The sequence below is a fragment of the Colossoma macropomum genome, unplaced genomic scaffold (assembly GCF_904425465.1).
Source record: "Colossoma macropomum unplaced genomic scaffold, Colossoma_macropomum, whole genome shotgun sequence".
In the NCBI taxonomy this organism is placed as follows: domain Eukaryota; kingdom Metazoa; phylum Chordata; class Actinopteri; order Characiformes; family Serrasalmidae; genus Colossoma; species Colossoma macropomum.
In genome coordinates this window covers 27659576-27683238 of record NW_023494796.1, presented here as the reverse complement: position 1 = coordinate 27683238, position 23663 = coordinate 27659576, and the positions used below count along the sequence as shown (strand labels likewise).

Here is a 23663-nt window from a genome sequence, read left to right as displayed (position 1 = left end):
CGCGTGTCCCTAATGTAAACCTCAAGAACAGAATGGGCAGGTTATATTTTGCTGAAAAATAAATAAAACCCCGTTTTCACAAACCCCTTCTGCATCTACTCCTTCTCTCCATAATTCAAAACACCTGCTCCTCATCTTTATTTTCATCAAAACTGCACCACAAAACAGCCTAGAAAATTTTACTGGTCTTGTCCATGCAAACCGAACCCTCTATTTTGCCAGTCATTCATCTGCAGTAGTTCCAGGTTTTTGTTGTTGTTGTAATGGTTTTCATGTGTTTTTAAGGTGGATATTACTCGTTGTGCATTTCATTATTGTAGTTGAAAAACACGCACACACACACTTCTCTCCAAGGTGACCCATAATTAGTAGTTTTCTCAAACAGGCAAAAAAAATCTTATTAATCAACAGTCTTATTGTTAATCTTATGGTTTGTTCCAATTATCCATTAATTAGTGTCACATACAAATTTGGTCAAATTTAGTTGGAGTTAACAATGTCTCTATTTGACAAGCTCAGTATGGGGTCGTATGTGTCATATTTTTAAATTAGGGTGTGAAAAGCAACACCACCACCACCTTTTGCTAATCACAGGTGTTGCTGTAATTCCTTGATTAAATCTGAATAGTGGAGCCTCTGTATAATTTACTTGATTCTTTTCACAAAGAAAAGGTGACCTGAAAAACTTGGCCATCTGTATTCAATGGAACAAAGCACAGACTGTCAGTCTTGCAGAAGAATATTGGAACAGGACCACTTTACTGTTCTAATACTGATATCAGGTGTTCAGTTGTCTAAGCTGATATTTATTTCTTTAAAACTATTCTAATTTAATTGAAACTCTTTAGTTGTCCTTGCAAACAGTCTACAACCCTGACTGAACCAGTAGATGGACCAAAGAAAAACATTAGCAAACGTGACTTATACTTGTTGTATGCCTGTTGTGTAGCTAGCTAGTTCTGTACTGTACTGTGTTGTACTAACTAGGTTCTCATTATGTTAATGTAAGGCTATGAGTAGCTACTGTTATCATGTGACCTACTTTACTTCACTTTATATTATGGAACAAGCACATCTGTAATATTTCAGGCTAGATTTGTTACAGAAACAGATCAGATTAGTTTTTCCTCTGCCTGTATCTGGTCCAGCATTTCTTGCTGACATTGGTTCGACACCAAAACTGGATATCAGAACGGTACAGTCGGTAGATAATGGGGATGCAACATTACACAGTTTATCCAGCTGTTTAGTACACCCCCTACAGTTCAGTATGCACATGTGAACCGCCTTGTTACGATATGCCTGTTATTTTCCTATAATTTCCAAAACATGCTTATTATGCTGCAGACTACATGCACATAGTACATTCAGATCCACAGAACATCTCTCAGAATCAATCAGAATTTCCCTGGAGCCTGTCAGTGCTCTGTATGCAAATATAAGCTGAAGAAGAGAGTGGAAACTAAAAACAAATAATCCCTCAGCTCCAACATGTCAATGGCGAGCGCTAGCGAGATAGAGAGAGATGTTAAGTTCACCACACACCTGACTTGCCTTGTCGTGTAGTGCAGGGTCCAAAATTCTAAACCTTTGTTTTTGACAGATATCTGCACGCCGTTCAGCGGTGCTCATGACTCCGGCAGCCAGTCTTTTAGGTAAACAGACAAATGCTAATAGTAAGTCACCTCAGTTAACATTGCTTTCCTAGGCTTTTTCAACTAATATCTTTCACCTCGTCAGCCACAGTCTGACGAAAACAGTCTGTGAAGAGGTAGAAAACAGATGTCTGGCGTGATAAGTTATTCTGAAAGCTTAATTTTATTCAGTTTATAGGAGTAGAGGGTAAAAGTGAACATGGACCTGGCTATTATTAGCTCTCTTTGCCGTTGTTCTATAGCAGGTCACTGCTACGTGATGCTGCATGGTGCGGGACAGCTTGGTGCGTCCAGTGTGTGGTGACCTTTACAGTGGGACCTGCCGTACACATTTCAGCAGCTAAGTAATTCTCTAACTCTGTGAAACATCTCTGAGAGAAACTAAAAACTTATTGACTCAGACACCCTATCTAGCTCTTTTTATTTAAAATAGTGAAGACAAAGCCACCTACAAAGTTGTCAAAGCTAAGAAGAACTTTTAATGTTTTTCTCCCCTTGATTAAATGCAGTAGTGACAGAAACCAGGCCTGGTCAGTCATGCTGCCGTAATTTATATCGCTGTTGTCGGAAGAAAACCTAAAATGATAGCTTTACAGGAAAAGAAAAAAAAAACTACTTCACTTTTAATGTAAGTCAGTGGAACCAAACTTATTTTCCAAGTCATTCCTTATTTCTTTTGATCCATTCTTCATGAAATTTACACACAATGAAAAGGACAACAGGCATTTTCAATTTATACCAAAAACTGAAAATGACAAAAATGGAGATTTTCTTCCAACAGCAGCGATATATATATATAAAGGTACTGTAACCATACCACTACTGTGGCTCAAAAAGCATGACACACACCAAACTGTGGGCCTACTATACCGTTGTATCCCTAATATATAGTATTAAACTAACGACTGGATATGGGGGTAGTTATGTGACTTTTTTAAAGTCCTGCTAATACAGTGACAATATTGGTCAATTAGAGGAACTTGTTGACCATGTGAGACGCTGTCTTTCAGTAGCAAACCAAAGATTAATTTGAGCTTTGTGAACTGGGTTAGATTTCAGTCTAAAGGTTTTAGTAAAATATCCTCCCACTTGGATTCCTCTTGCATCATGAAGCCTTGTTTATACAGACAGATGCACCTCAGGGGCTGCACTGACCACTCTGTCCAAAACTCTTTGGTGGTTATTATTTTTATCTGTGTCAGGCATGTGCAGTCTTTTTCCTGAAGTGCACCACTGCGGCAGAATTTAGCTCTAATCAAACTCACCTGCTTTTCATTTTCAGCATTTTAATTAAATGAGTCCGACCAGACCCACAGGACCAAGTTTAGAGTGTGAACCTGACAGTATCCTCACAAAATTCTGTTTGAACCTGAGCACCACTGACCAAAGACTGAATAAAAGTCAATATTGCTATTGATATTGCCTGCAATGTTAGCTTGTGGCGTAGCCATAATGACAAATGTCATCAGGTTAGCGAAAAACAAAATAAAAATAAATAGCCTGTTATACAGCTTTCCAAAATGATGTCTAATTTCACTTTTCCACGTTTTTTATTAACTCAAGGCACTTCACAATTTAAGTTCGATTAAGGGGTATCAAGAAGCAATTAATAAACAATTCTAAATGCATCTTGATGCATCTCCAGTTTTTTATATGTGTAGCTTACATTATGATTTTCTTGTTCATTTGTCATTAAAGTTTGCTGCATCCTAGACCTACTTTCTATTCTTTTATCATTAACTGATTTGACATGTTTCATGGAAATCACATATTAAATATTGTAAAATATTTAAAAAAATACAATGTGTATCACTGTAGCAGAATTAGATGGATAGATGCCTGGAAATTAGATGTAGATTAGATATTATTAGGTTACAACTTATTGGGACACTTAAACTGCACAGAACAGGCTGAGAATATTCCTCAGATGGTATGTAACACTATGGAAAATTCCAGCAATTTTTTAATTTACTTTGTATGCTGCTGTTTTACTGTTAATCATTCAGTATGTACTTAAACTTAAAAACTAACTCTGAATATTACTGAATTAGGCGTTAGCCTGTTCACTTGGCTAGCCTGAGATGGTTATCAAAGAAAGCAGTATTCTCATGTACCATAGCTTGTGTACAAACAGAGCACAGGGGGCTTAAGCCTCCGCTCTTTTGTCCTCAGACTGTACAAGTGCCCTTTGTTTTATATAATAGCTGTCTTTTATATGGCTGTTCTTTAAGATCGTTGAGATCAGCCTCACCTGGGAGCTTGTGGGTCAACTTTGGTTCCATGAGCTCATCGCTCTTGTATTCCTTTAGTGCTGCGGTCCAGACCGACTGGGAGATTTCACCTTTCATGGATGTACATATCACAACTAAACATTGGAAGTAAGGGGTGCTAATCATTAAACCAAGTTTTTATAATACAAAGAAAAATAGAGTTTCATGCAAAGCTATGAGGCGCTCTTAAATAGAAATTAACCAACATTGCAGGCTGGAGATTCAAATCCCTGCTTAGGTGGTATTGCTAATATTTTTGTCTGTATTGAAAAAAAATTATTTAGTTCACATTCATTTTGCCCTTTTGTTTCCTTGAGCCTCATCTCTACAAAATACCTGTGTACAGGGCTTGTTGGAAGGCTATGAGAAACCCATTTTGAGCCCAACTTTGAGAAATGATATCCAAATCATACTGAAGAATGACAGGACCAGTCAGGCCTCTTTGGGTTCACGCACATATTTTAAACTGTAGCTCTGTGTCCTTCAGGGTAAGGTTGTCATGGTAGCTGAGGCCACATTATACTGACTATGTTTGCTTGGTTGGCATTCGTAGCAAAATGCTCTACGTCCTTCATTAGAACGTTTTTTAAAGTGTTAATGCTTCAGATAATGAACGTAGCTTGGCCATAACAATGCAAATGAGCACTTTTAGAAAACTCTCTTGTAGCTCCACTTTGCTTGCGTACAGTTAGAGACTGTAGCCCTTCAGTTGATGCACAGTTTGCGTTAACTATCCTCTAGTCCTTCATCAGTGTACAGTTTCTGACCACAGAGCTGCTCTTGGCTGGATATTTTTGGGTGGTGGACCACTAGCAGTGGCATATGTGTGTGAAAACCCCAGCTCACTATGTTGATATTAGGTTCACATCAGTCACCATCTCCAGATCTTTTTGATGTGAGTTTGATTGATTATCTATACCAGTTTCTTCAGGCCTGAAATAAATGTCCCTTCACAGACTGAGGAATGCCGTTCATTCAGATCTTTCCAGGCTGCTGATGGATTTCATAAGGATATGTGCTGACCTTGAGACAGCACTTTTTTATGACATGCTAAAGACATGCAAGGACACCATGCCCCAGTGCTTCTCTGCCCAGTTTACGTGTTTCCACAAATTAATAGTTTCCCTGATAAGCCTAAACCCATTGGGTCTCGGTTCCAGTGGTACACATTATCAGCACACCTGACGTAGTTCATGAGCCTCTAAATAATTTACCTGTCCAGGCTCCACCTATAAATGTTGCTTTCTTTCGAGGTGCAATTGTGAGACTGGGCAAACTTTACAGAATGCTGGCAAATATCCCATTCAACCTATATGGAAAATTGTAGCACACAAAATAACTCAATCAAATGATAATTATTTTGTATGTGCATGAAAGGTCATGCTGCTAGAATAGATCAGGTGTGGTTATGTGCCTGGTCTCACAACTACAGCAAACATCTGTGATTGAACCATCATCTAATTTTATAGAGATTTTATGGTTTACCATTTTTGCTAAAACTTCTGCCTCTGTTTGTCTCTCTCTGTTATTATCACCTCAGACCTCTAGGTAACATTGTTTTGCTTTCAGTTTCTGCTGTAATATTGTTATATTGCAAGTACAATGAGGAAAATATTGTTGGCAAATCCCTTAGATTAAGCTGGTAGGGGTTGTAACAATACAACATGTCATTAAATGGTGCTGTTTTGTGACGTATTGTATCATATTGTATCCCTGCATTGTGGCTAATATGTTAGCTTGTGGCTAGTGCATTATCTGGCAGTTACCATGTTAGCATTGGACCAGTGCACTGTAAAGCACATCTTTTGTTCAGTGTTTATACACTGCTAAGAAATGAGTCTGAATAGTTCAGTGTAATACTCCACTGTGCTGTTCTAAAGTCTCAAATTTAGTATTTCTTTGTGTTGAATGTTTTAATAAACTGAAAATGCAAACATTAACATACTAACATTAACATATTAACATACATCACATTAATGTACAACACATTTTGACGCACCTCTTATTTTCAAAACATCAAAAAACATGATTTTGTCTGTCATCACACTCCTAGTACCTAGAGGTGTAGGCTGTGATGATAGCTAGATAGCACTGTTAAAAGAACTAAGGCCATTCTGCTTAACATGTCAATCAAATATTTATCCCTAAAAATCCCGCTTGCATGACAAAAAAGGTTGTTCTGAGAAGAAGAATGAGAAGAAGACTTGCTTACAGTCATCTCTATAGGCCATGTTTGTCAGTTATTTTTGCTGTGAAATGAAGTATAGATGTGCAACTTTTTTACATTATATAAATAAGGTATAGGTCGACTTTTCAGTTTGCATTGAGCTACAGTTGTGTATGTGGTAATTGCAAACGCTACACAGACACACACAGAGGCTGGGAGCATGTTGATTAGTAATTTAAAATCTTGCGGGAGCCATCAAATTGGCTGCTCAATAAATCGGGTACGTTTTATGAGGCACATTGGTGTTTTTTATTGTTATTGTTTGGTGGTGCTGCCTGATAAGCTGCTGCATGAATTTTGATTTCATTTTCCTAATTAAAATGCACTGAAGGTTCGCTCTTGGAAAGAGAAATTTAAAACTCCCTGACTTATTTTCCTCGGTAAATATTTGATGTGTTTCTGGTAATGGATTTTTTTTCTTTTGATTGACTTACATTAGTTTTTTGTGAATTGCTTATTAGAAATAGTCAAGCTGTGTGTGTGTGTGTGTGTGTGTGTGTGTGTTACCATAACTTAATGTTTGTCCAGTGGAGGCATTATTTATGCTTTTGACAGTATACTCACGTTCTCTGTTGATTGATTGGCGTATCCAATTAAATGTTTCTGTAATACGCACAAATGCGCTCAGATTAGTCAGCAGGGGTCACTGTAGTTTAGTAGCCAAAAGCAAGAGTTGGAGTAATTGTACTTTGTTACTATACTTAAGTTTTATCTTTGGAAGATTTGTACTTTGCATGAGTATTATTGAAATCAAGTGCTTATACTTTTCACTTAATTACATTCTAAGAGAAAAAAACAACATACTTTTTGCTCCTTACATTTTTTATACCTTCAGTTTACTTGTTACAAATCTCAAAGATCAGATTTTTCTGTTTTTTTTTCACTCACTAATCAGTTGATTGTTTATATTTTTCTCTCACTAATAAGTATTATTACTAATTAAGTTATTATTTTTTCAAATCTAGCCATATTCATGTCAATATAAAATGAAACTGCCCACAAATATTCTAATTAGTCTTTGTGTGAGGCATATATTTGGCTCCATACATCCACTTTTAATTGAGTAAGATTTTCACTCACAGTGCTTATAAGTACTCACACTTTCACTTAAGTAAGTAATGTTTCTGTACTTTTTCCACCCCTGGTCAAAAAGATGGTTTGACATACATGCCTTTTTATACAAATCTTTAATGTAAATGACCATGATTTAGGTTACCTACATCAGAGAGATTGGAATAGTTACCTATTCGGTCATTTAATAAGAACAGATTCCATTAGTTTAAGAGGGAATAGGGCCTTTTAAAGCATTCTGATGATTCTCAAAGGCCTTTTCATCATCCGTGATGTTGCTTCACCAAATGCAGATGGATATTTTGTCCACTAATGATATTTTTTCCCTCTTTTGCAGTATGATTCCTCTGACCGTACTCTGGCTTATTGGCCTTTTCCAGTGGGGCTGCTGTTGTTATTGATGCAGAGTTTGGGTGCCGTTCTGTGGCTTGTCCCAAGTTGTTTCTAGCAGGGTCATGCAAAGTTTAAGAGGATCTGTTGTGTTCACTAGCATGCTGTACAAGAAGCCTTTTCGAAATGAGAAGAAGTAAGAAACCCCATTATTGTACTGCATTGCTTGAAATGTCCATAACACTAACTTTACCTTGCATTGCATTGTAATACAAAGTCTCCTGCTAATCACTTGAAACTTTGGATTGTAACCGTGTCAACCTTGTGAAATGAGTTTCACACAATGAACATCTACCATGTAATCACATAAACCAATATTATTTCAACCAGAACATTTCATTTGATGCATTGTTGGCTAGAAAAAAAATACGCTGTTATTTTTCAGATTATGTTTATTTGCTGGTAACCTGTTAGCTTATCTAACTAGTTAGCTAGTTCGTTCTGCTTTGTTAGTCATCTATATCTGCTATGTACACTATAAGGCCAAAAGTATGTGGACACGCTACCTAATTATTGAGTTCAGGTGCTTCGGCCACACTTTCTGCTATGCAGCCATGCAATCTCCGTAGACAAACACTGGCAGTGGAATGCTGAATAGCTCAGTGATTTCGGTGTGGCACTGTCATAGGATGTCACCTTTGCCACAAGTCAGTTTGTGAAGTTTCTGCCTGGCTAGATCTGCCCCGATCTACTGTAAGTGCTGTCATTATGAAATGGAAGCATCTCCAAACAACAGCTCAGCCACAAAGCAGTAGACTATGCAAACTCACAGAGTGGGGCCACTAAGTGTGTTAAGAATATTGCCTGTCCCCTTTAGCATCACTCACTGCAGAGTTCCGAACTACCCCTGAAAGCAACATAAGCACAAGAACTGTTTGTCGGGAGCTTCATGGAATGGGTTTCTATGCTCAAGCCGCTAAATACAAATCTAAAATTACTATGCACAATGCCAAGCATCAGCTGGAGTGGTGAAGTATGTCACCACTGGACTTGGAGGCTGAGGAAAGGTGTTCTCTGGAGTGATGAAATATGTGTCACTATATGGCAGTCTGATGGAAGAATCTGGGTTTGGCAAAGGCTAGGAGAACGCTACCTACCGGAACATATTGTGCCAACAGTAAAGTTTGGTAGAGGAGGGATGATGGTCTTGGTCTGTTTTTCAGGATTAGGGCTCTTAGTTCCAGTGAAGAGTAATGTTAATGCTACAACATACAAACACATTTTATGGGATTAAATCCTTCCAGCTTTGAGGCAGCAGTTTGGTGACCCTTTCCTGTTCCAGCATGACTTTCCTCCCGTGCACAAAGTGAAGTCAATAAAGACATGGCTTGTTTGTTGTGAAGGAATACTAGTGGGCTGCACAGAACCCTGACCTCAACCACACTGAACACTTTTGGCATGAATTGGAACATTGAATATGAGCCAGACCTTTTTATCCAACGTTAGTGTCTCACCTCACACATGCTCTCTTGACTGAATTGTCACAAATTCTCAGAGACACACTCAAGGCAAGATACTAATGCTGCAGCTAGTTTAGTGGAAGTTTCACCACTGGCCCTACAGTGACAAGCTAGAATAAGAAATGAACCTTGAGTGCAGGGTAAATAATCCATAATCCAAAAAGCAAGTCAAGAAAGAATCTAAAGATCTAGTTGCCAAATCAGACCCAAAAGCATCCTTGATGACTGAAATATAGATTAAATCCAGACATGTCGCCTGGATTTAATTTATATTTCAGTCATCAAGAATGTTGGTCAAAAACAGTTTAGTTTTGGAAATATATATATTGAATTAAAAGCAAATGGTTAAAAATACTTGTATTGAAATTATAAGCTTATACGTTTTAAGCATAAACCTGTAAATCTAAATATCTGTAAGATTATGAAAAAAACATACGTTCAATCAAAGGTGTGAAAAATTTCATATTATTCAATATTATTCAGAGATGTGGAATCCTATTGTTGATAGGTTTATCCAGACTTTTTTGACTGCTGCTGCACTAACTGCCACGCAGCTAACACTGGCTACCTGCCGTCTAACTGCCCGGCACTGCTTAAAATAAATCTGATGGTTCCATGCAACAGCTGGTTGACTTTTTCACCTGGAGCTGCTGATGTGTTATTGCAGGTTTGTTTTAGGCACCATGCCTCACTGTGCTTGAATTTTAGATGTTTTTAGAGGGTCATGCAGAGTTTAAGAGGTTTCCTTGAGTTCAGGAGTATGAAATACAGTCTTACGTCAGCTGCGGATTCGCCCACTGGGACGCTGCTGTGTTTTATTCACCAAGATGTGTTAGTGACCGTAAGTGGGAAGTGAGAGCCACAGAAATGAATTCTCGACACTTTGGAGCAGGTGACCTGACTGTATAGAATAATAATTTGAAGAGGATTGCTACATGCAGAAGCATACATATATACATTTGAAGCCATTGTGGAAATGCTCTCTCCGATAACAGTTTTAAAGAACTTAAGAATTCCGATATCCGATAATATCTAATAATTTCTTACACTCAAATAAATAGCAGAAACTCAGAATGTCCTAAATAATATGAATATAAGAGGGCATAGGGCAGTATGAATGCAAGACGGACCAAAACAGACTGAATTGTCATCATCTCTCTGTAGATCTTCTTTTTTTCCTGCAACAGCTAAATTATTGATGGTCTTTTGACATGTGCCCGCATTAGACACTCAATGAGCACTTTATTAGGAACACCTACTCATTCGTGTAATTATCTAATCGGCCAATCATTGCAGTGTGTTGCAGTCATTTCATGATCTTTTTAACTTTTTGCTGTATAACAATGAACTTATGATAACACAGGACTGTTTAATGCAAACACTGTATAAGTTCTTTTGGTTACCAAATTACCACCGCAAGTTTTATTTAGCACCAATCCAGCAGTGCCCCTCTTCTTACGGATTTAAATACAGAGCTAAATTCAGCCACATCCATATTCGATAAATGATGCCCTATTTGGCTGTAGAGTCTAGAATTTTCAAACCTCCATAGCTAACACACTGTGTAGCTAGCTGCTAACTAGCTGACTGGCCTAGTTCTAGTCAAGGAAATAAGATTCTGGCCCCTCAGTTTAAACAAATTGGGTTCTTATTTCATCAGTAAACCCACATGGAATCTGCTGGGTTTTTTTTTTTGTTTTGTTTTGTTCTTTGCGGTGGTTCAGAAGGAAAATCTGCAGAATTCTGTGGTATATTTTGCTTGTAGATAGTATAGTGTTAGATAGCCGTTACGTGATATACTCAGTGTGTTTTGAACAAAAATGCCCCAAGTGAATGAGTTAAATGAACCATACCACATTACAGGAGCTTACAAGAAGAATCTTTTTAGTGAAACAGTTTTTAGTCAAAACAGTGAAATGCAATGCACATGACATTACTTTTCAACAGATGACATGCAGAACATTTGCCAAAATGAAAAGCAGAAGATTCCATTATATTAATTTAATGTTGTTTGAAGTACTGAACGATGGAAAGCAATAAAGCCGTGCCTTTATTACATTTCAAGGCAGACTGTATTCAGTTGTGTAGCATTTAAAATGTACACCATGCATTGTTTTTCAAGGAGTCAAGCGATGTGAAAATAATGCAATAGAGGCTTTTTTCCACTGTAGTGACTGCTTTTCAATTACAAATTCCTGTCTACGTGCACAGGGCTGGCTGCAGTGTGAACTTCGCAGAGATCTGTAGCTCTGCCCTTACTGTGCTTGCATTTAGGTTGTTCGTTCGGAGGTAAACTAAGAAGTGTAAAATAAGCTAATCAGTTTGCCGTGGACAATTAAATTAAATTAAATGTCTCCACAGTGGTCACATGGGCTGTCTTCTTATGGTCTCTTTTTGTGAATGGTTCTGCAACACTGCAATGTTCGAATACTGTGGAGTTCTTGACAGAGTCCTGCAGGCACAGATTCTGTGCGGGCCTGTTCTTCAGTACACTGTGTGGTCCATGTGAGCAGCATTAGAGTCAAAGATTGATCCATTAACAGCACAAGGTTTTTTCATGCTGAAGCGCAGTACTAATGAGTTGAGTTGCTGTGAGGAGGTCATAGGTGTACGCATATTGTGGATTTTACAACAGCTTCAGGCACGGCTCAGCCAATCAGATTTTAGGACCGGAACTATCCTTTTTATAATAACGTGAAAGTTTTTGACCTTTTATAAAAGCAGAAAGAGACTTGAAACTGTGTGTTACTGTGATTGCCAACTGGTTAGAGCAGCAAGCATTATTTCCAAGAGACATCTCTAAAGTGAGGGTGACAGTCACTAACTAGCTAACTTCGTTGAAGCTAAGCCATTAGAAAGTAACTCACTCCCTTAAAATAATCAGAGGTAAACATTTTTGAATACTGAACAAAACACACAATTGATTACCTCACAGCTAACTTGATAACGTTAGTTACTGTAACAACTGACACCATTTAACAGATGAAGCTGATGCTGTCTTCTTATTTGACAGCTTCTAATTCAGATTTTCCCTTCCACCATAAATGATGAAACGTGAATAATTTGATCATTCTGATATTCCATCCAGTTTTTTCTGATGTTGTATGTTAATACAGATATCTGGTATTGAATTGGTGCCATCTCTATATAATATATTCATTATAACATAGAACAAACAACTGAAATACAAATGACTTAGGTACATTCTTTTTAATGAGACTGCAGTGTATATATATAATTTTTAAATGTAGTAAATTATATTGTTTACCAGTCAATTAGGTTTTTTCACAAAATATATGTCCCACATTGACATGTCATTACTGTCAAAACAACCTAAAGTAAAGCAAACAGCAAAAAAACTTGGAAATGTATTTGAGTGCAGCAGCATTTGGTCAAATTTCTTTGATTTGCCATTATATAAGTATGGAAAGGCTGAATCCAGGGCTGTTAAAATACCCAGACAGTTACGTTAGGGGTTATATCCTCCCGAAACGATGCAGTATATCAAGAAGATTGCTCTGGCTGCATACTGGAATATTTTGCCGGAGCAGTACATCATCCAGGTACCTTTGGTGTACTGGGGAAATTCATGTTGGTCACACACTGCATGATACTTACTTTTGGTAGAATCTGTATGCAAACAGTATATAATAGGCTATTTAGAACACAGCCTAAGTCACTCTAGCAGTCTAGTGCAGGGGTTCTCAACCTTTTCCACCCAAAGGCCCACCTGTTTATAACCATAAAGCATAGCGGCTCACAGAAAAACTAAATTCAACTTTTTTAAAGTACTTTTTTCCTTGCTCACAGTGAAAACCTGTAAATTAAGGCCTGAAAATGATTAGATCGTCCATTTTAGTTTAATCACAGAAGCCAAAATTTACAGTTATGCTAAAAAAAAAAATTACATGTTTGAAAAAAAACATGTTTTCAGAGATGTCAAAAAAGGGGGAAAGGAAAAAAGGTAGATGTAAATGTGGAGCTGCAGGCCATTGCGTTTTCACTGAAAATGCTTGTGGCTTATCCACAGGAGTGACTGTGCACCAGCGGCTGCTTTCAGTTTTTCTCAAACTGATGACGTTTAATTAGCCTGCAACTGCGATGTTTTTATCTATACGTCTCTGTTAATGTTTATATTGGTTATAGTTTGGAAATGTTTTGATTTGTTCTTTTTTCATTATTAGGCCTAAGCACATCAAGTCTAACTTCACCACTGGTGGATGCCCTCAATAGTCTACACTGGATGGTGCTCACAAGAGAACTGTGGACAAGAAATAGCAATAGTAGCAAAGTGGAAGGCTTCAGTTCCTCTCGAAACAAGACGTAACGTAGCAGTATGAGAATGAGAGGCTGTGAACGTGGAGGAGTTAAAACATTGACTGTATATATAATATATATGATATTGACACTTATTGGTTGGAACATGCAGCCTCTGTTGCTCTCACATTATGTCAGTGATGAAAACTGGAAACTGTGTATGTTATTTTCGTGTTCACCGTGCAATGATGTGTATATATGTACAGGTTCACTCATGTAGCAAAATGCCCTGCATTTGAATTGAAGAAAATCTTTCTTACGATTCGAATTTGAGCAAATAAGACAAATGTGATTAATCGTGATTAATTACACAAACTAGTGCCATTAATTGTGATTAATTATTTTACAGCCCTCACACACACACATGTAAATACAAACAAAGGTTAGTATCCATAACCCCCTTTCAACAAAACTTGTTTCGGTGAGAACAGCAAAACTTTTGGTTTTGGTCCAAATGGCCACATCTGGGTGAGCAGAGTCAGATTTGACTCCAGCAGAAACAGGCCTGAGCATGGTGATTGTGCTGTAGTGAATTCATCACAGCACAGGGCAGAGGCTGTGTAATTACTCATGTTTTGTGTTGTGAGTGCAGAGTCAGGCGGATCTGTCCTATTCACAGCTGCTGCCACTTTAACCTCTCAGCATTCCCAAAACGGATGCGAGGAAAGAGGGAGAAATTAGGCGACATGAGCACAATGCTGCTTTTGTGTGGTTGAGAGTCAGTGTGGAACAGGTAGCTGGGTTTAGCACAGAGAGCAAGATGACTTTTTTTTTTTAATGTGTGAGAGTATGTGTGTGTGTGTGTGTGTGTGTGTGTGTGTGTGAGAGAGAGAGAGAGATCATCATCATCATCATCATCATCATCATCATCAGGCTTAGCTAGCAGGACAAAGACCACTGATTGCTGCCTTAATTTCAGCATCTTGTGCTCTCTCCATCCTCCACTCTCTCTCTCTCTCTCTACTCTTCTGTTTTTCTATTTCTATTTCTGTCTTCTCTTTCCCTTTTTTCTCTCTCTTGCTCTTATTTTCTCTCTTTCTGTCTTCTTTCTCTCTTCTTTTTCTCTCCTCTTTCTCTTACTCCTGCTCTCTCTTGCTCTCTCCTCTTTCCTTTTTCTTTTGCTCTTTTTCTTTTTCTCTGTTGCTTCCTCTTCTCTTTCTCTTTAGTTTCTCTTTAGGCTCTGTCCACTCTGTCCTTTTCTCTCCGCTGCTGTTTTTTCTTCTCTTTCTTTTGCTCACTGTTTCTTTTTTTTTCTCTTTGTCTCAGGACCAACTAAACACTAAAGCATGTACTTTCTCTCTCTCTCTCTCTCTCTCTCTCTCTCTCTTTTTCTCTCTTTTTCTTTGTTGCCTCTTTCTGCAGAAACAGCACCACCAAAATATCTAGATGGCTAATATAACGGGAAAGGAACTGGCCACCAGTTAGTCTGTTATAATTAGCTTGAACCTGATTGTTGCTGCTGACTGTGAGGGACAGAAAACCACCTCCAAATTTTCAGCAGATAATGGACAAATTAAGAAACGTAGCCATTTTAAGTACAACCCCAATTCCAAAAAAGTTGAGACACTGTGTAAAATGTAAATAAATGTAAAAAAACAAACAATGCAATGATTTGCAAATCTCATAGACTCATAGATTTTATTCACAGTTGAAAGTGAGACATTTTACCATTTCATGCAAAACATGAACTCATTTAGAACTTCATGGCAGAAGCGCATCTCAACAATGTTGGGACAGGGGCAACAAAAGGCTGGAAAAGTAAGTGGTACTAATAAAAAAAACAGCTGGAGAAGCAATTTGCAACTAACTCAAATGACTGGGTATAAAAAGAGGCAGAGTCTCTCAGAAGCAAAGATGGACAGAGGTTCACCAATCTGTGAAAAACTGCATCTAAAAATTGTGCAACAATTTCAGAAAAATATTTCTCAAGTAAGATTGCGAAGACTTTGGACATCCCACCATCTGCAGTGCATAATATAATCAAAAGACTCAGAGAATCTGGAGAAATTCCTGTACACAAGGGACAAGGCAAACAGTCACTATTGGATGCTTGTGATCTTTGGGCTCTCAGGTGGCACTGCATTGAAAACAGGCATGATTCTGTACTGGAAATCACTGCATGGGCTGAGGAACACTTTCAGAAATCATTGTCTGTGTACACCGTTTGCTGTGGAATCCACAAATGTCAGTTAAAGCTGTATCATGCAAAGAAGAAACCATATATAAACAGGATCCAGAAACGCCGCCAACTTCTCTGGGCCCAAGCTCATTTAAAATGGACTGAGGTGAAGTGAAAATGTGTCCTGTGGTCCGATGAATCACAATTTGAAATTCTTTTTGGAAATAATGGACACTGCATCCTCCAGGCTAAAGACCTCCCAGCTCGTTATTAGCACACAGTTTAAAAGCCAGCATCCATGATGGTATGGGGGAGCATTAAGTTTCAAGTTTCAAAGTTTTATTTGTCCCATACATAGTCATACATGGTACAACTAGCAGTGAAATGCTTGGATAACTGCCTGCTCACATGAAGCAATAAGGAAATAAGAAATAGTAGTGCAAGGTGCAAAATGCGCGAAGTGAAAGAGCAAAATAATGCTGTGCAACTGAGCAGGAGGTAGTATAAATAAATTAAAAGAGGCCAGGACTGTTGAGCAGCTAGAATCCTACTTCAGACAAGAATGGGACAACATTCCTCTCCCAAAACTCCAGCAGTTGGTCTCCTCACTTCCCACACGTTTACACACAGTTGTTCAAAGAAAAGGGGATGCTACACAATGGTAGACTTGGTCCTGTCCCAACTTTTTTGAGATGCGTTGCTGCCATCAAGTTCTAAATGAGTTACTGTTTTTCGTGAAATGGTAAAATGTCTCACTTTCAATATCTGATATGTGTACTATGTTCCATTTTGAATAAAATATGGTTCAATTTGCAGATCATTACATTCTGTTTTTATTTACATTTATTTACATTTTACACAGCGTCCCAACTTTTTTGGAATTGGGGTCGTATAAACTCTCAGCACCTACAGGTTAACAATAGATTTATTAAAGTAGTTTCTCATTGCAGGTTGTGATACTGTCATTTTTTATCATTTTCCGTTATGGTTTGATTTTCCACTGACAATGTGAGAAAACCAAACTTTTGGAATGGGTGATATGAATTTACTTAGCAGTGTTCTCCATTATCTGGATAATAACTATATCATGAGCATGATATGTTTGATTTCACTCAGAGAAACACAAACGAGTCTCTTTGGCTCTTCTGTACTAAGATTGACAATAATTCTGGCACTGTAAAATTAAAAAAATGTACCCCCCTCTTTTTTTTCTCTCATTTTCAAAGGTGTTGGAGATCAGAGTCAGTGGCTTGGAGTTGTGCCCCGTGGTAGCAGGTAAAAAAAAAAAGATCATCAGCTTTACTTAAAAATAACATGGCATTTTAATGTAGTTAAGGCTTAAATGTAGATTTTATAGAAATAATTAGTTGAAAGAATGTAAGACATGCGCTATTGTTCTATTTACTTATTACTATAAGTTCAGTGAACTAAATATTTTAAGACAGATTACTTAATTTTTAAGTCAACAAATCTGTTGTACTGCATTTTTAAGTTTCCTTTTCATAAATGTGCGTTCTGTCCTGTAAACGTTCACTTTAATGTTATGTATTAAAACAAAGCATGTCATTTGTAGGCGTGTAATGATACACATATTTTCGTTTGATACCATTTTTGATTCTAAGGTCAAGATTCGACCTGATTTTCAATATTTCATATGTTAAAAATGTCTCGATTTTACAGAGCTCTAATTATACCTAACATCAAAAAAATAGTTGCACCCAGAAGGAAGTGTTGGATTTCAGTGCTATTTGAAAGGAAGGTAAAGGTTATCAGGAACAATAAATGACTAAAAATTCAGACTGATATGGACAATATTTATTGAGCTACACATACAGAGGTAGTGTCTCTCAGTATGGTACTGGGCCGCCATGTTTGCTAACGCAACATGCCAGACAACTCGGCATGGAGGTTCCTAATGGTGTCTTGTGATAATCCATCCCATGCAGCTTGAATATTTTCACACAGTTCCTACAAGTTTTGCAGTAGGGGTGGAGGGTTGGTAGCATGTCCAATAGCATCCCACACATTTTCAATCAGGGATGGGTCTGGCGATGTGGCTGGCCATGACATGGTATCTGTGTCTTCAAGGCAAGCTCTTGAGTCGGCAGCTGTATGCAGATGAGCGTTGTCCCGTTGGAATAGCACACCTAAGTGTGTGCTCAGAAAAGGTAGGGCCACTGGTTGTAGGACGTCATTAACATAACGTTAGGCTGTCAAAGTGCCTGTAATGAAGACCAAAGGTGATCTGACATTGTACAAAATTGTACCCCACATAATGACACCAGGCCTTCTGGACGTGTGATGCGTAACAACACTCTTCATAGAAGATGACCTGCTGCCAATCTGAGTCACTCCATGACAGTCTGGCATGACACTATTGCAGTCCTTGGCAATGTTGACATGGTGTTAAGGACAGTCATCGTAATGGTCTGCATGCATGTAGTCCTGCATCGTGCAGCCGTCTGCCAGTGGAGCTGGCACTAACAGAATGACTCATGGAGGGCATCACTGCTAACTGGATGTCCGCAGTCATGGCTGTTGGGTCACTCCGTGCATGTTGGACAATCTGTGGGTTCTCCCTCTCCGTGGTTCATGTAGGTCTCCCAGATCCTTCATGTTGCTGGTGCTTGCCTTCTTCTATGCACTGCCACTACCAATGTGCTATGGTAATATCCAGGATGGCACACAATTCATACATAAGACCCTCTCGCTTCTCGGAGCCCTACGTTGCGACCCCTCTCGAACTCTTTGCTTTCAAACTCTTCTCCGAGGCATAAGGATGCTGCCAACACAACAGCACGAGTCAGAATGGAAAGCACCAGCAACGGGACAACCTTATATAGTCAGTCAGGTACAGCGATAAGGCATGTCCTTGATTACGTCACATGCACTGAGTGTGAAACTTGAATCATTCGCCTGTCTCACGTTTTAAAACCTGCCCACCAAGTTTCATTCCTGTCGGCTGATCCCTTCTGGGTGCAACTATTTTTTTGACGATGAGTGTATATACCACACACGTTGGTTTGATTTATAAAATGAATGTTTTTTAATTTTTTTTTTACTTTTAATGTGATTTACTTTTATTTTACAATAATTAAAAGTTGCCTGACCTTGTCCAAAATGCTCTTTTTTCAGTATTACTTCTCATGATCAAACCTCTGATCAAAACATGTATCTCCAAAATGGTAACTTTACAGGAGAGGGCAAAATTGTTCTTTACTTTCAGTGTTTATTAATGTAAAGAGATTAGTTTTAAGTTTTTGAGCATTTCTATTTCATGCAATCTAAAGGACAGATGCAAAGCTCAAATTATGCAGAAAACAAAAAAATGGAGATACGTTTTTTTTTTGGACAGCGATGATATGATATATGTGGTATATGTCTGATAAATTTCGGTACATATATTCAAAATATTATGATATTAAATTATCAGTATTGTCCAGCACTCTGCTCATGTGGTGTAATTTCTAGAGCTTTCTCTGTTTTGATTTTAGATTTGCTCAGTTTGGCTCTAGAGCTCATATCGACAGAACCGTATCCAAGAGCCCGCTCCATTATCTGTCGCTCGTACTGTATCGATCAGCTCCAGCTTTGTGCCATGTTGATTTATCAAACACCGACACTGGGTCCCAAGAGAGTTTATTTAGTTATTTATTTATTTATTTTCCCCAGCGGCTCTTTAGCTTCACGCAGGCTCTCCTTAGCAGTCAGCGCTGCACAGTTTTGATTCATGTGCTTTGAATGAAACACGTTAGTGGTGAGCATTAGTGTCCACCCACCTATAGTCTTTCTCTCTGCACTCTGAATGTCATTTGTTAAAGGGAAGAATCTCTTTTCTCTCCTCTCTAAGCACCATCATTCATCTTCCTTTCACAGTCAAAAGACAATTTATCGCCCTGTTTGCATCCTATAATCTACGGCTCAGGAGGCTCTTCTCAGGCTCGCCTGCGTGTGTGTGTGCGTGTATGTATGTGTGATACTGATTTTTGAAGAGATCTTTAGATTTCTTCTAGATTTGCAAAACAGGATGGCCAGCAGAGAATCAGTGCTACTGTTAGTTCAAACTAACAGAGAGAAAGAGAGATAGAAAGTGAGTCAGAGAAAGAAAGAAGAAAAATGAGAGAGGAGAGAGAGAGAGAGTCAGAAAAGAAAGAAAAGGGAGAGGGGAGGGAGAGGGGGATTGAGTGAGAGAGAGAGAGAGAAAAAAGGGAGAAGGACAAAAGAATGAGGAGAGAAGGGAGAACAAAGATGGAGAGAGAGAGAACCTAAGAAAAGAGAGGGAAAGAAATACAGTGAGAGAGAGAAAGAAAAGGGAGGGAAAGAGAAAAGGCAGAGAAAAGAAAGGAAATGAGACATTGAGGAAGCACAAGAATGAGGACTGAGGAATGCAGAAGGGAGAGAGAGAGAGAAGAGGTGAGAAGTTGAGGGAGCAAATAAAAGAAGGTGAGGGCTCAGAACTGCAGAAAGGAGAGTTAGAGAAGGGTGTGGGGCTGTAAAATAAACCCTCTATAAAAGGAGCACATTAGGAAAACGCTGGTGATGCAGTTAATGACCAACTGCAGACACCATTCTCTTTCTCTCTCTCTCTCTCTCGCTCTCTCTGTCTCTCTCTCTCTGCCCTCTTCTCACTATTCATCTCTTTAGGCTAGCATATATGCTTTCATATTGCCAAAGCTAAGTTACAAACCTATGGGATATTAAACAGTAATTGATGATAATTTACTGATTAATTTATTAATAAATAAATCTATTAATATTTATTAATAAATAAAAATAGGATATCTTAGAGCCTTTAAAACAGAAAAATGAAAACGATTCAAAATAAAAAATTGCGTAATTGCAGCCATCCTGCAACCTGCAGAAGTAAATGCATTCGGTGTGCTGGTGCAGATAAAGAACTGGACTAAGACAAGCTCACATTAAACTTCATATATGCCCAATCCACTCACTGCACAAACTCAGTGAGTTACACTCTAACTCCACACATGCTCAGAGCTTAATAAGAAACATTTTTCCAACTTTTAGATTTAAAATTTAATTCAAATTCAAATCCAATGAAGTACAAACCCAATTATTAGTGAGTAACCTGCACATCTGTGAAAGCACTAATAACACATTTTCGAGCAACAGCCTTTGCGATAATGTCTTTTTGAGGGACAACCATGCTTATTTCTACATGACAACAAACCACATTTTGCCTGTGTTACAACAGCATGGCTGTCTAATCAGAAAGTGCGGGTGCTAGACTGCTCTGTTGGTAGTCCAGATCTGTCTCTCATTGAAAACATGTCTTATTAACCTCAAAATACAACAACATAGGCACAAGATTGTAACTTTTTTGGAATTGTTGCATGCATCAAATTTGGATTGAGCATATATTTACTAAAAACAATAAACTTCACAAGGTAAAACATAAAATATATAGTGTTTTGGTACCATTTTTAATTTAATACAGGTCAAACTGAATTTGCTAATCACTGCTTTCTGTTTTTATGAACAATTCACAAACTGTCCCAAACTTTTTGGAATAGGCACAGTATTCATTTTATCTTGACTATCTTGTTTTCATAATCAATTGGAAGCCAAAATTGTAATTGAAAATAAAATTTGATTAACTGGCGAGCCTTGGTAAGAGACAGCCAATAAGGACAAAACTCATTTACATAAGTTAGTCACATATACATAGACATGTACATATTTGCATATAGACTTAAAAAGTCTTAAAGTATCAAAAACAGGCTGTTTACTTCTAAAGGTCATAGAAGGGTTGGAAAACGATCATGTAGAAATGAATTATAACTGTATTTGTTATGTGAAAACACAAATTTCGTAAGAACACGAGAAGTGTAGGATATTAATCCTTTAAAAGGTAAAATTGTGTTGTTATGCTGAGTTGTTATATTGTATATATTCAGAAGGTGCAGCAGCTTTTTTTTTATCACAAGCGTCCTCCTTTTGCCTTCAGTCACTGTCAAACATAAAAAGGCTTTTTATTCTGCCATTTTATTACTATGGCTAATTCTCCTAATGGAAATAATGAATGAAATCTATTATAATTACATTTCTCTACGTATTGCATTTGTGTCATATTGTATTACATCGTGATCTTTTTTGATTGCAGAAGAATGAGCAGAATGAAAGTTTTGAAAAGGGAAAGATGTAAAAAGCCAGTCTGATTGTTATGCTAATCTTAATGCCTCTCTCTCAAATAAATGATGAAAGTGGTTCCTTTGGAATAGGACAAGAATATTAATTTATCATATTTTGAATTAGACAAGGTCGAACAGAGTAGACCAAATAGGAAAAGGTGTTTGGTGTCTCTTTTTATATTATGAAGTAAAACAGCTCTCATATTTGGCCCTTGAGGCCTGCCCTACATAAAGATTTCCTCAATTTTTATATATTTTTTTTCTAAGAATCCACTCTGCAGGCACATCTAGACAAATCTAGACTCAACCCAGAGGTTGCCCAACATGAAAAAAAGACAACTGACACATTGAGGTTATTCAGTTACCTTACCAAAATCTGCAATGCATTGCATTTGAACCACTTCACATTCTTCATAAATGCTGGCAGATCCACCCATGCCTCATTGTTATTGTGAAATTATAACTTTGTGTGTTTACATAATTTAGCATATTTTTCTAAATATTAAGCTTCAGTAAGTGAACATCTGTGACATTTAAGAAGTTTGTTGATAATTCAAGCACTGGAGTACATACATAGCTAATGCAATGTCAGCACAGTTTTAGATTGTCAGTAGGGTTATGTGTGTATGTGTTATGGTTGTACCAGGTTTGTGTTTCAATAGACTACCACTAATTACACATTTCTCTGTCTTTGTGTCCATCACAGGACAAGAGTGGACAAAGACAAGCCCAGTGTGATCCATGGTAAAGAGCAGGAGGAGAAGACGGAGGTAAGTGACAGCTCATCTAATCTATACCAGAGTAACTGAATTCTCACCAAACAACAACACTCTCAGTCAGCCTCCACCATTCTCCATGAAACACGATCACTGTAAAAAAAAAAAAACACCAAACATCATTCTCCAGTAAACACCAGGCAGTCTCTGTCGAGCACTGTCATTCTACCCGCAACTCCATTGTTCTCCATCACACACCAACATTCTCAAATCAAATACCTTAATTATCTAGCAAACATCAACATTCTTCTCAAAACATCAACATTCTCCACCAAGCACCATCATTCTCCAGCTACAGCAGCTTTCTTCACCAGACGCTACTGTTGTCCATCAAACAACAACATTCTTCATCATACACCGTAATTCTCCACCAAATATTATTCTTCACCAAACACTTGCCACCTTTTGTTTTTTTTTATCTTGTGTTTTGTTTATATCGGTTTTTCTGTATTGAAGCTTTGTGTGCTTTACTTTGTTGATTTATCTAAATGAATGAGCCAGATTTAAATCATAAAGTAAGGAAGCTCCATCTCCAGGTCAGATATCTTCATTAACATTCTGCCAGGACACTGAGCTCACAAGCATAGCACCTCCATTTGGATTCAGAGCGTGACAAGTGCAGTTTAGACAAATGGTTTTCCTTAGAGCAGTGAGAGTGTGTGTATGTGTTTAAGAGAGAGTGTGTATGATGGGGAGACAGAGAGAATATCTGTGTGTGTGTGTGTGTGTTTATGAGAACAAGACCATCTGTTCCACTTTCAACTGTGTCTCTCACATCAAAAACTCCAAAAAGTCTCTGTGTAAACAAAATGGCTTCTGTGTGTGCCTGTGAGGGCTGTAGGGTTTTGTTATTGACCTGAGACGGATCTCACTTGGGCAGAGGGATAATGTGCAGAATGCTGATTTGGCTGGAGGGAACTAATTCTAGACTGGCAGAATCATGTTCTCATTACTTCTACTGATCTGCAGAGCATTTGATGTTTTTGAGTGATGAGTTGTATCTAGAGCTTCCGAGACTCAATGTCTATGATTATTTGTTCTTAGCATTTTTCCTGTGACCACAGGTTGGTTATAATGACGTCTCTTAAGCCCACAGTGGCTCGGTGTTCTTCACCAAACACCATCAGTAACCACCAAACACAAACGTTAACCACTAAACACATCATTCTTACCACACCCTTAAATGCTTCATTATTCTCCATCAAAAAAAAAAATTCTATCAAACACCA

General features: G+C 38.0%; 1 protein-coding gene across 3 annotated transcripts in view; it reads left to right on the top strand.

Annotated features, from left to right (window-relative positions):
• Positions 1-23663, top strand: part of LOC118816678 (glucosidase 2 subunit beta-like) — a 186024-nt gene that overhangs the window by 13465 nt on the left and 148896 nt on the right. For all 3 annotated transcript variants that reach the window (XM_036583199.1, XM_036583198.1, XM_036583200.1), the window contains exons 7-8: positions 16736-16784; positions 22365-22428. In XM_036583199.1, the coding sequence (XP_036439092.1) occupies positions 16736-16784; positions 22365-22428 (113 nt within the window). The remainder of the gene's footprint in view (positions 1-16735; positions 16785-22364; positions 22429-23663) is intronic.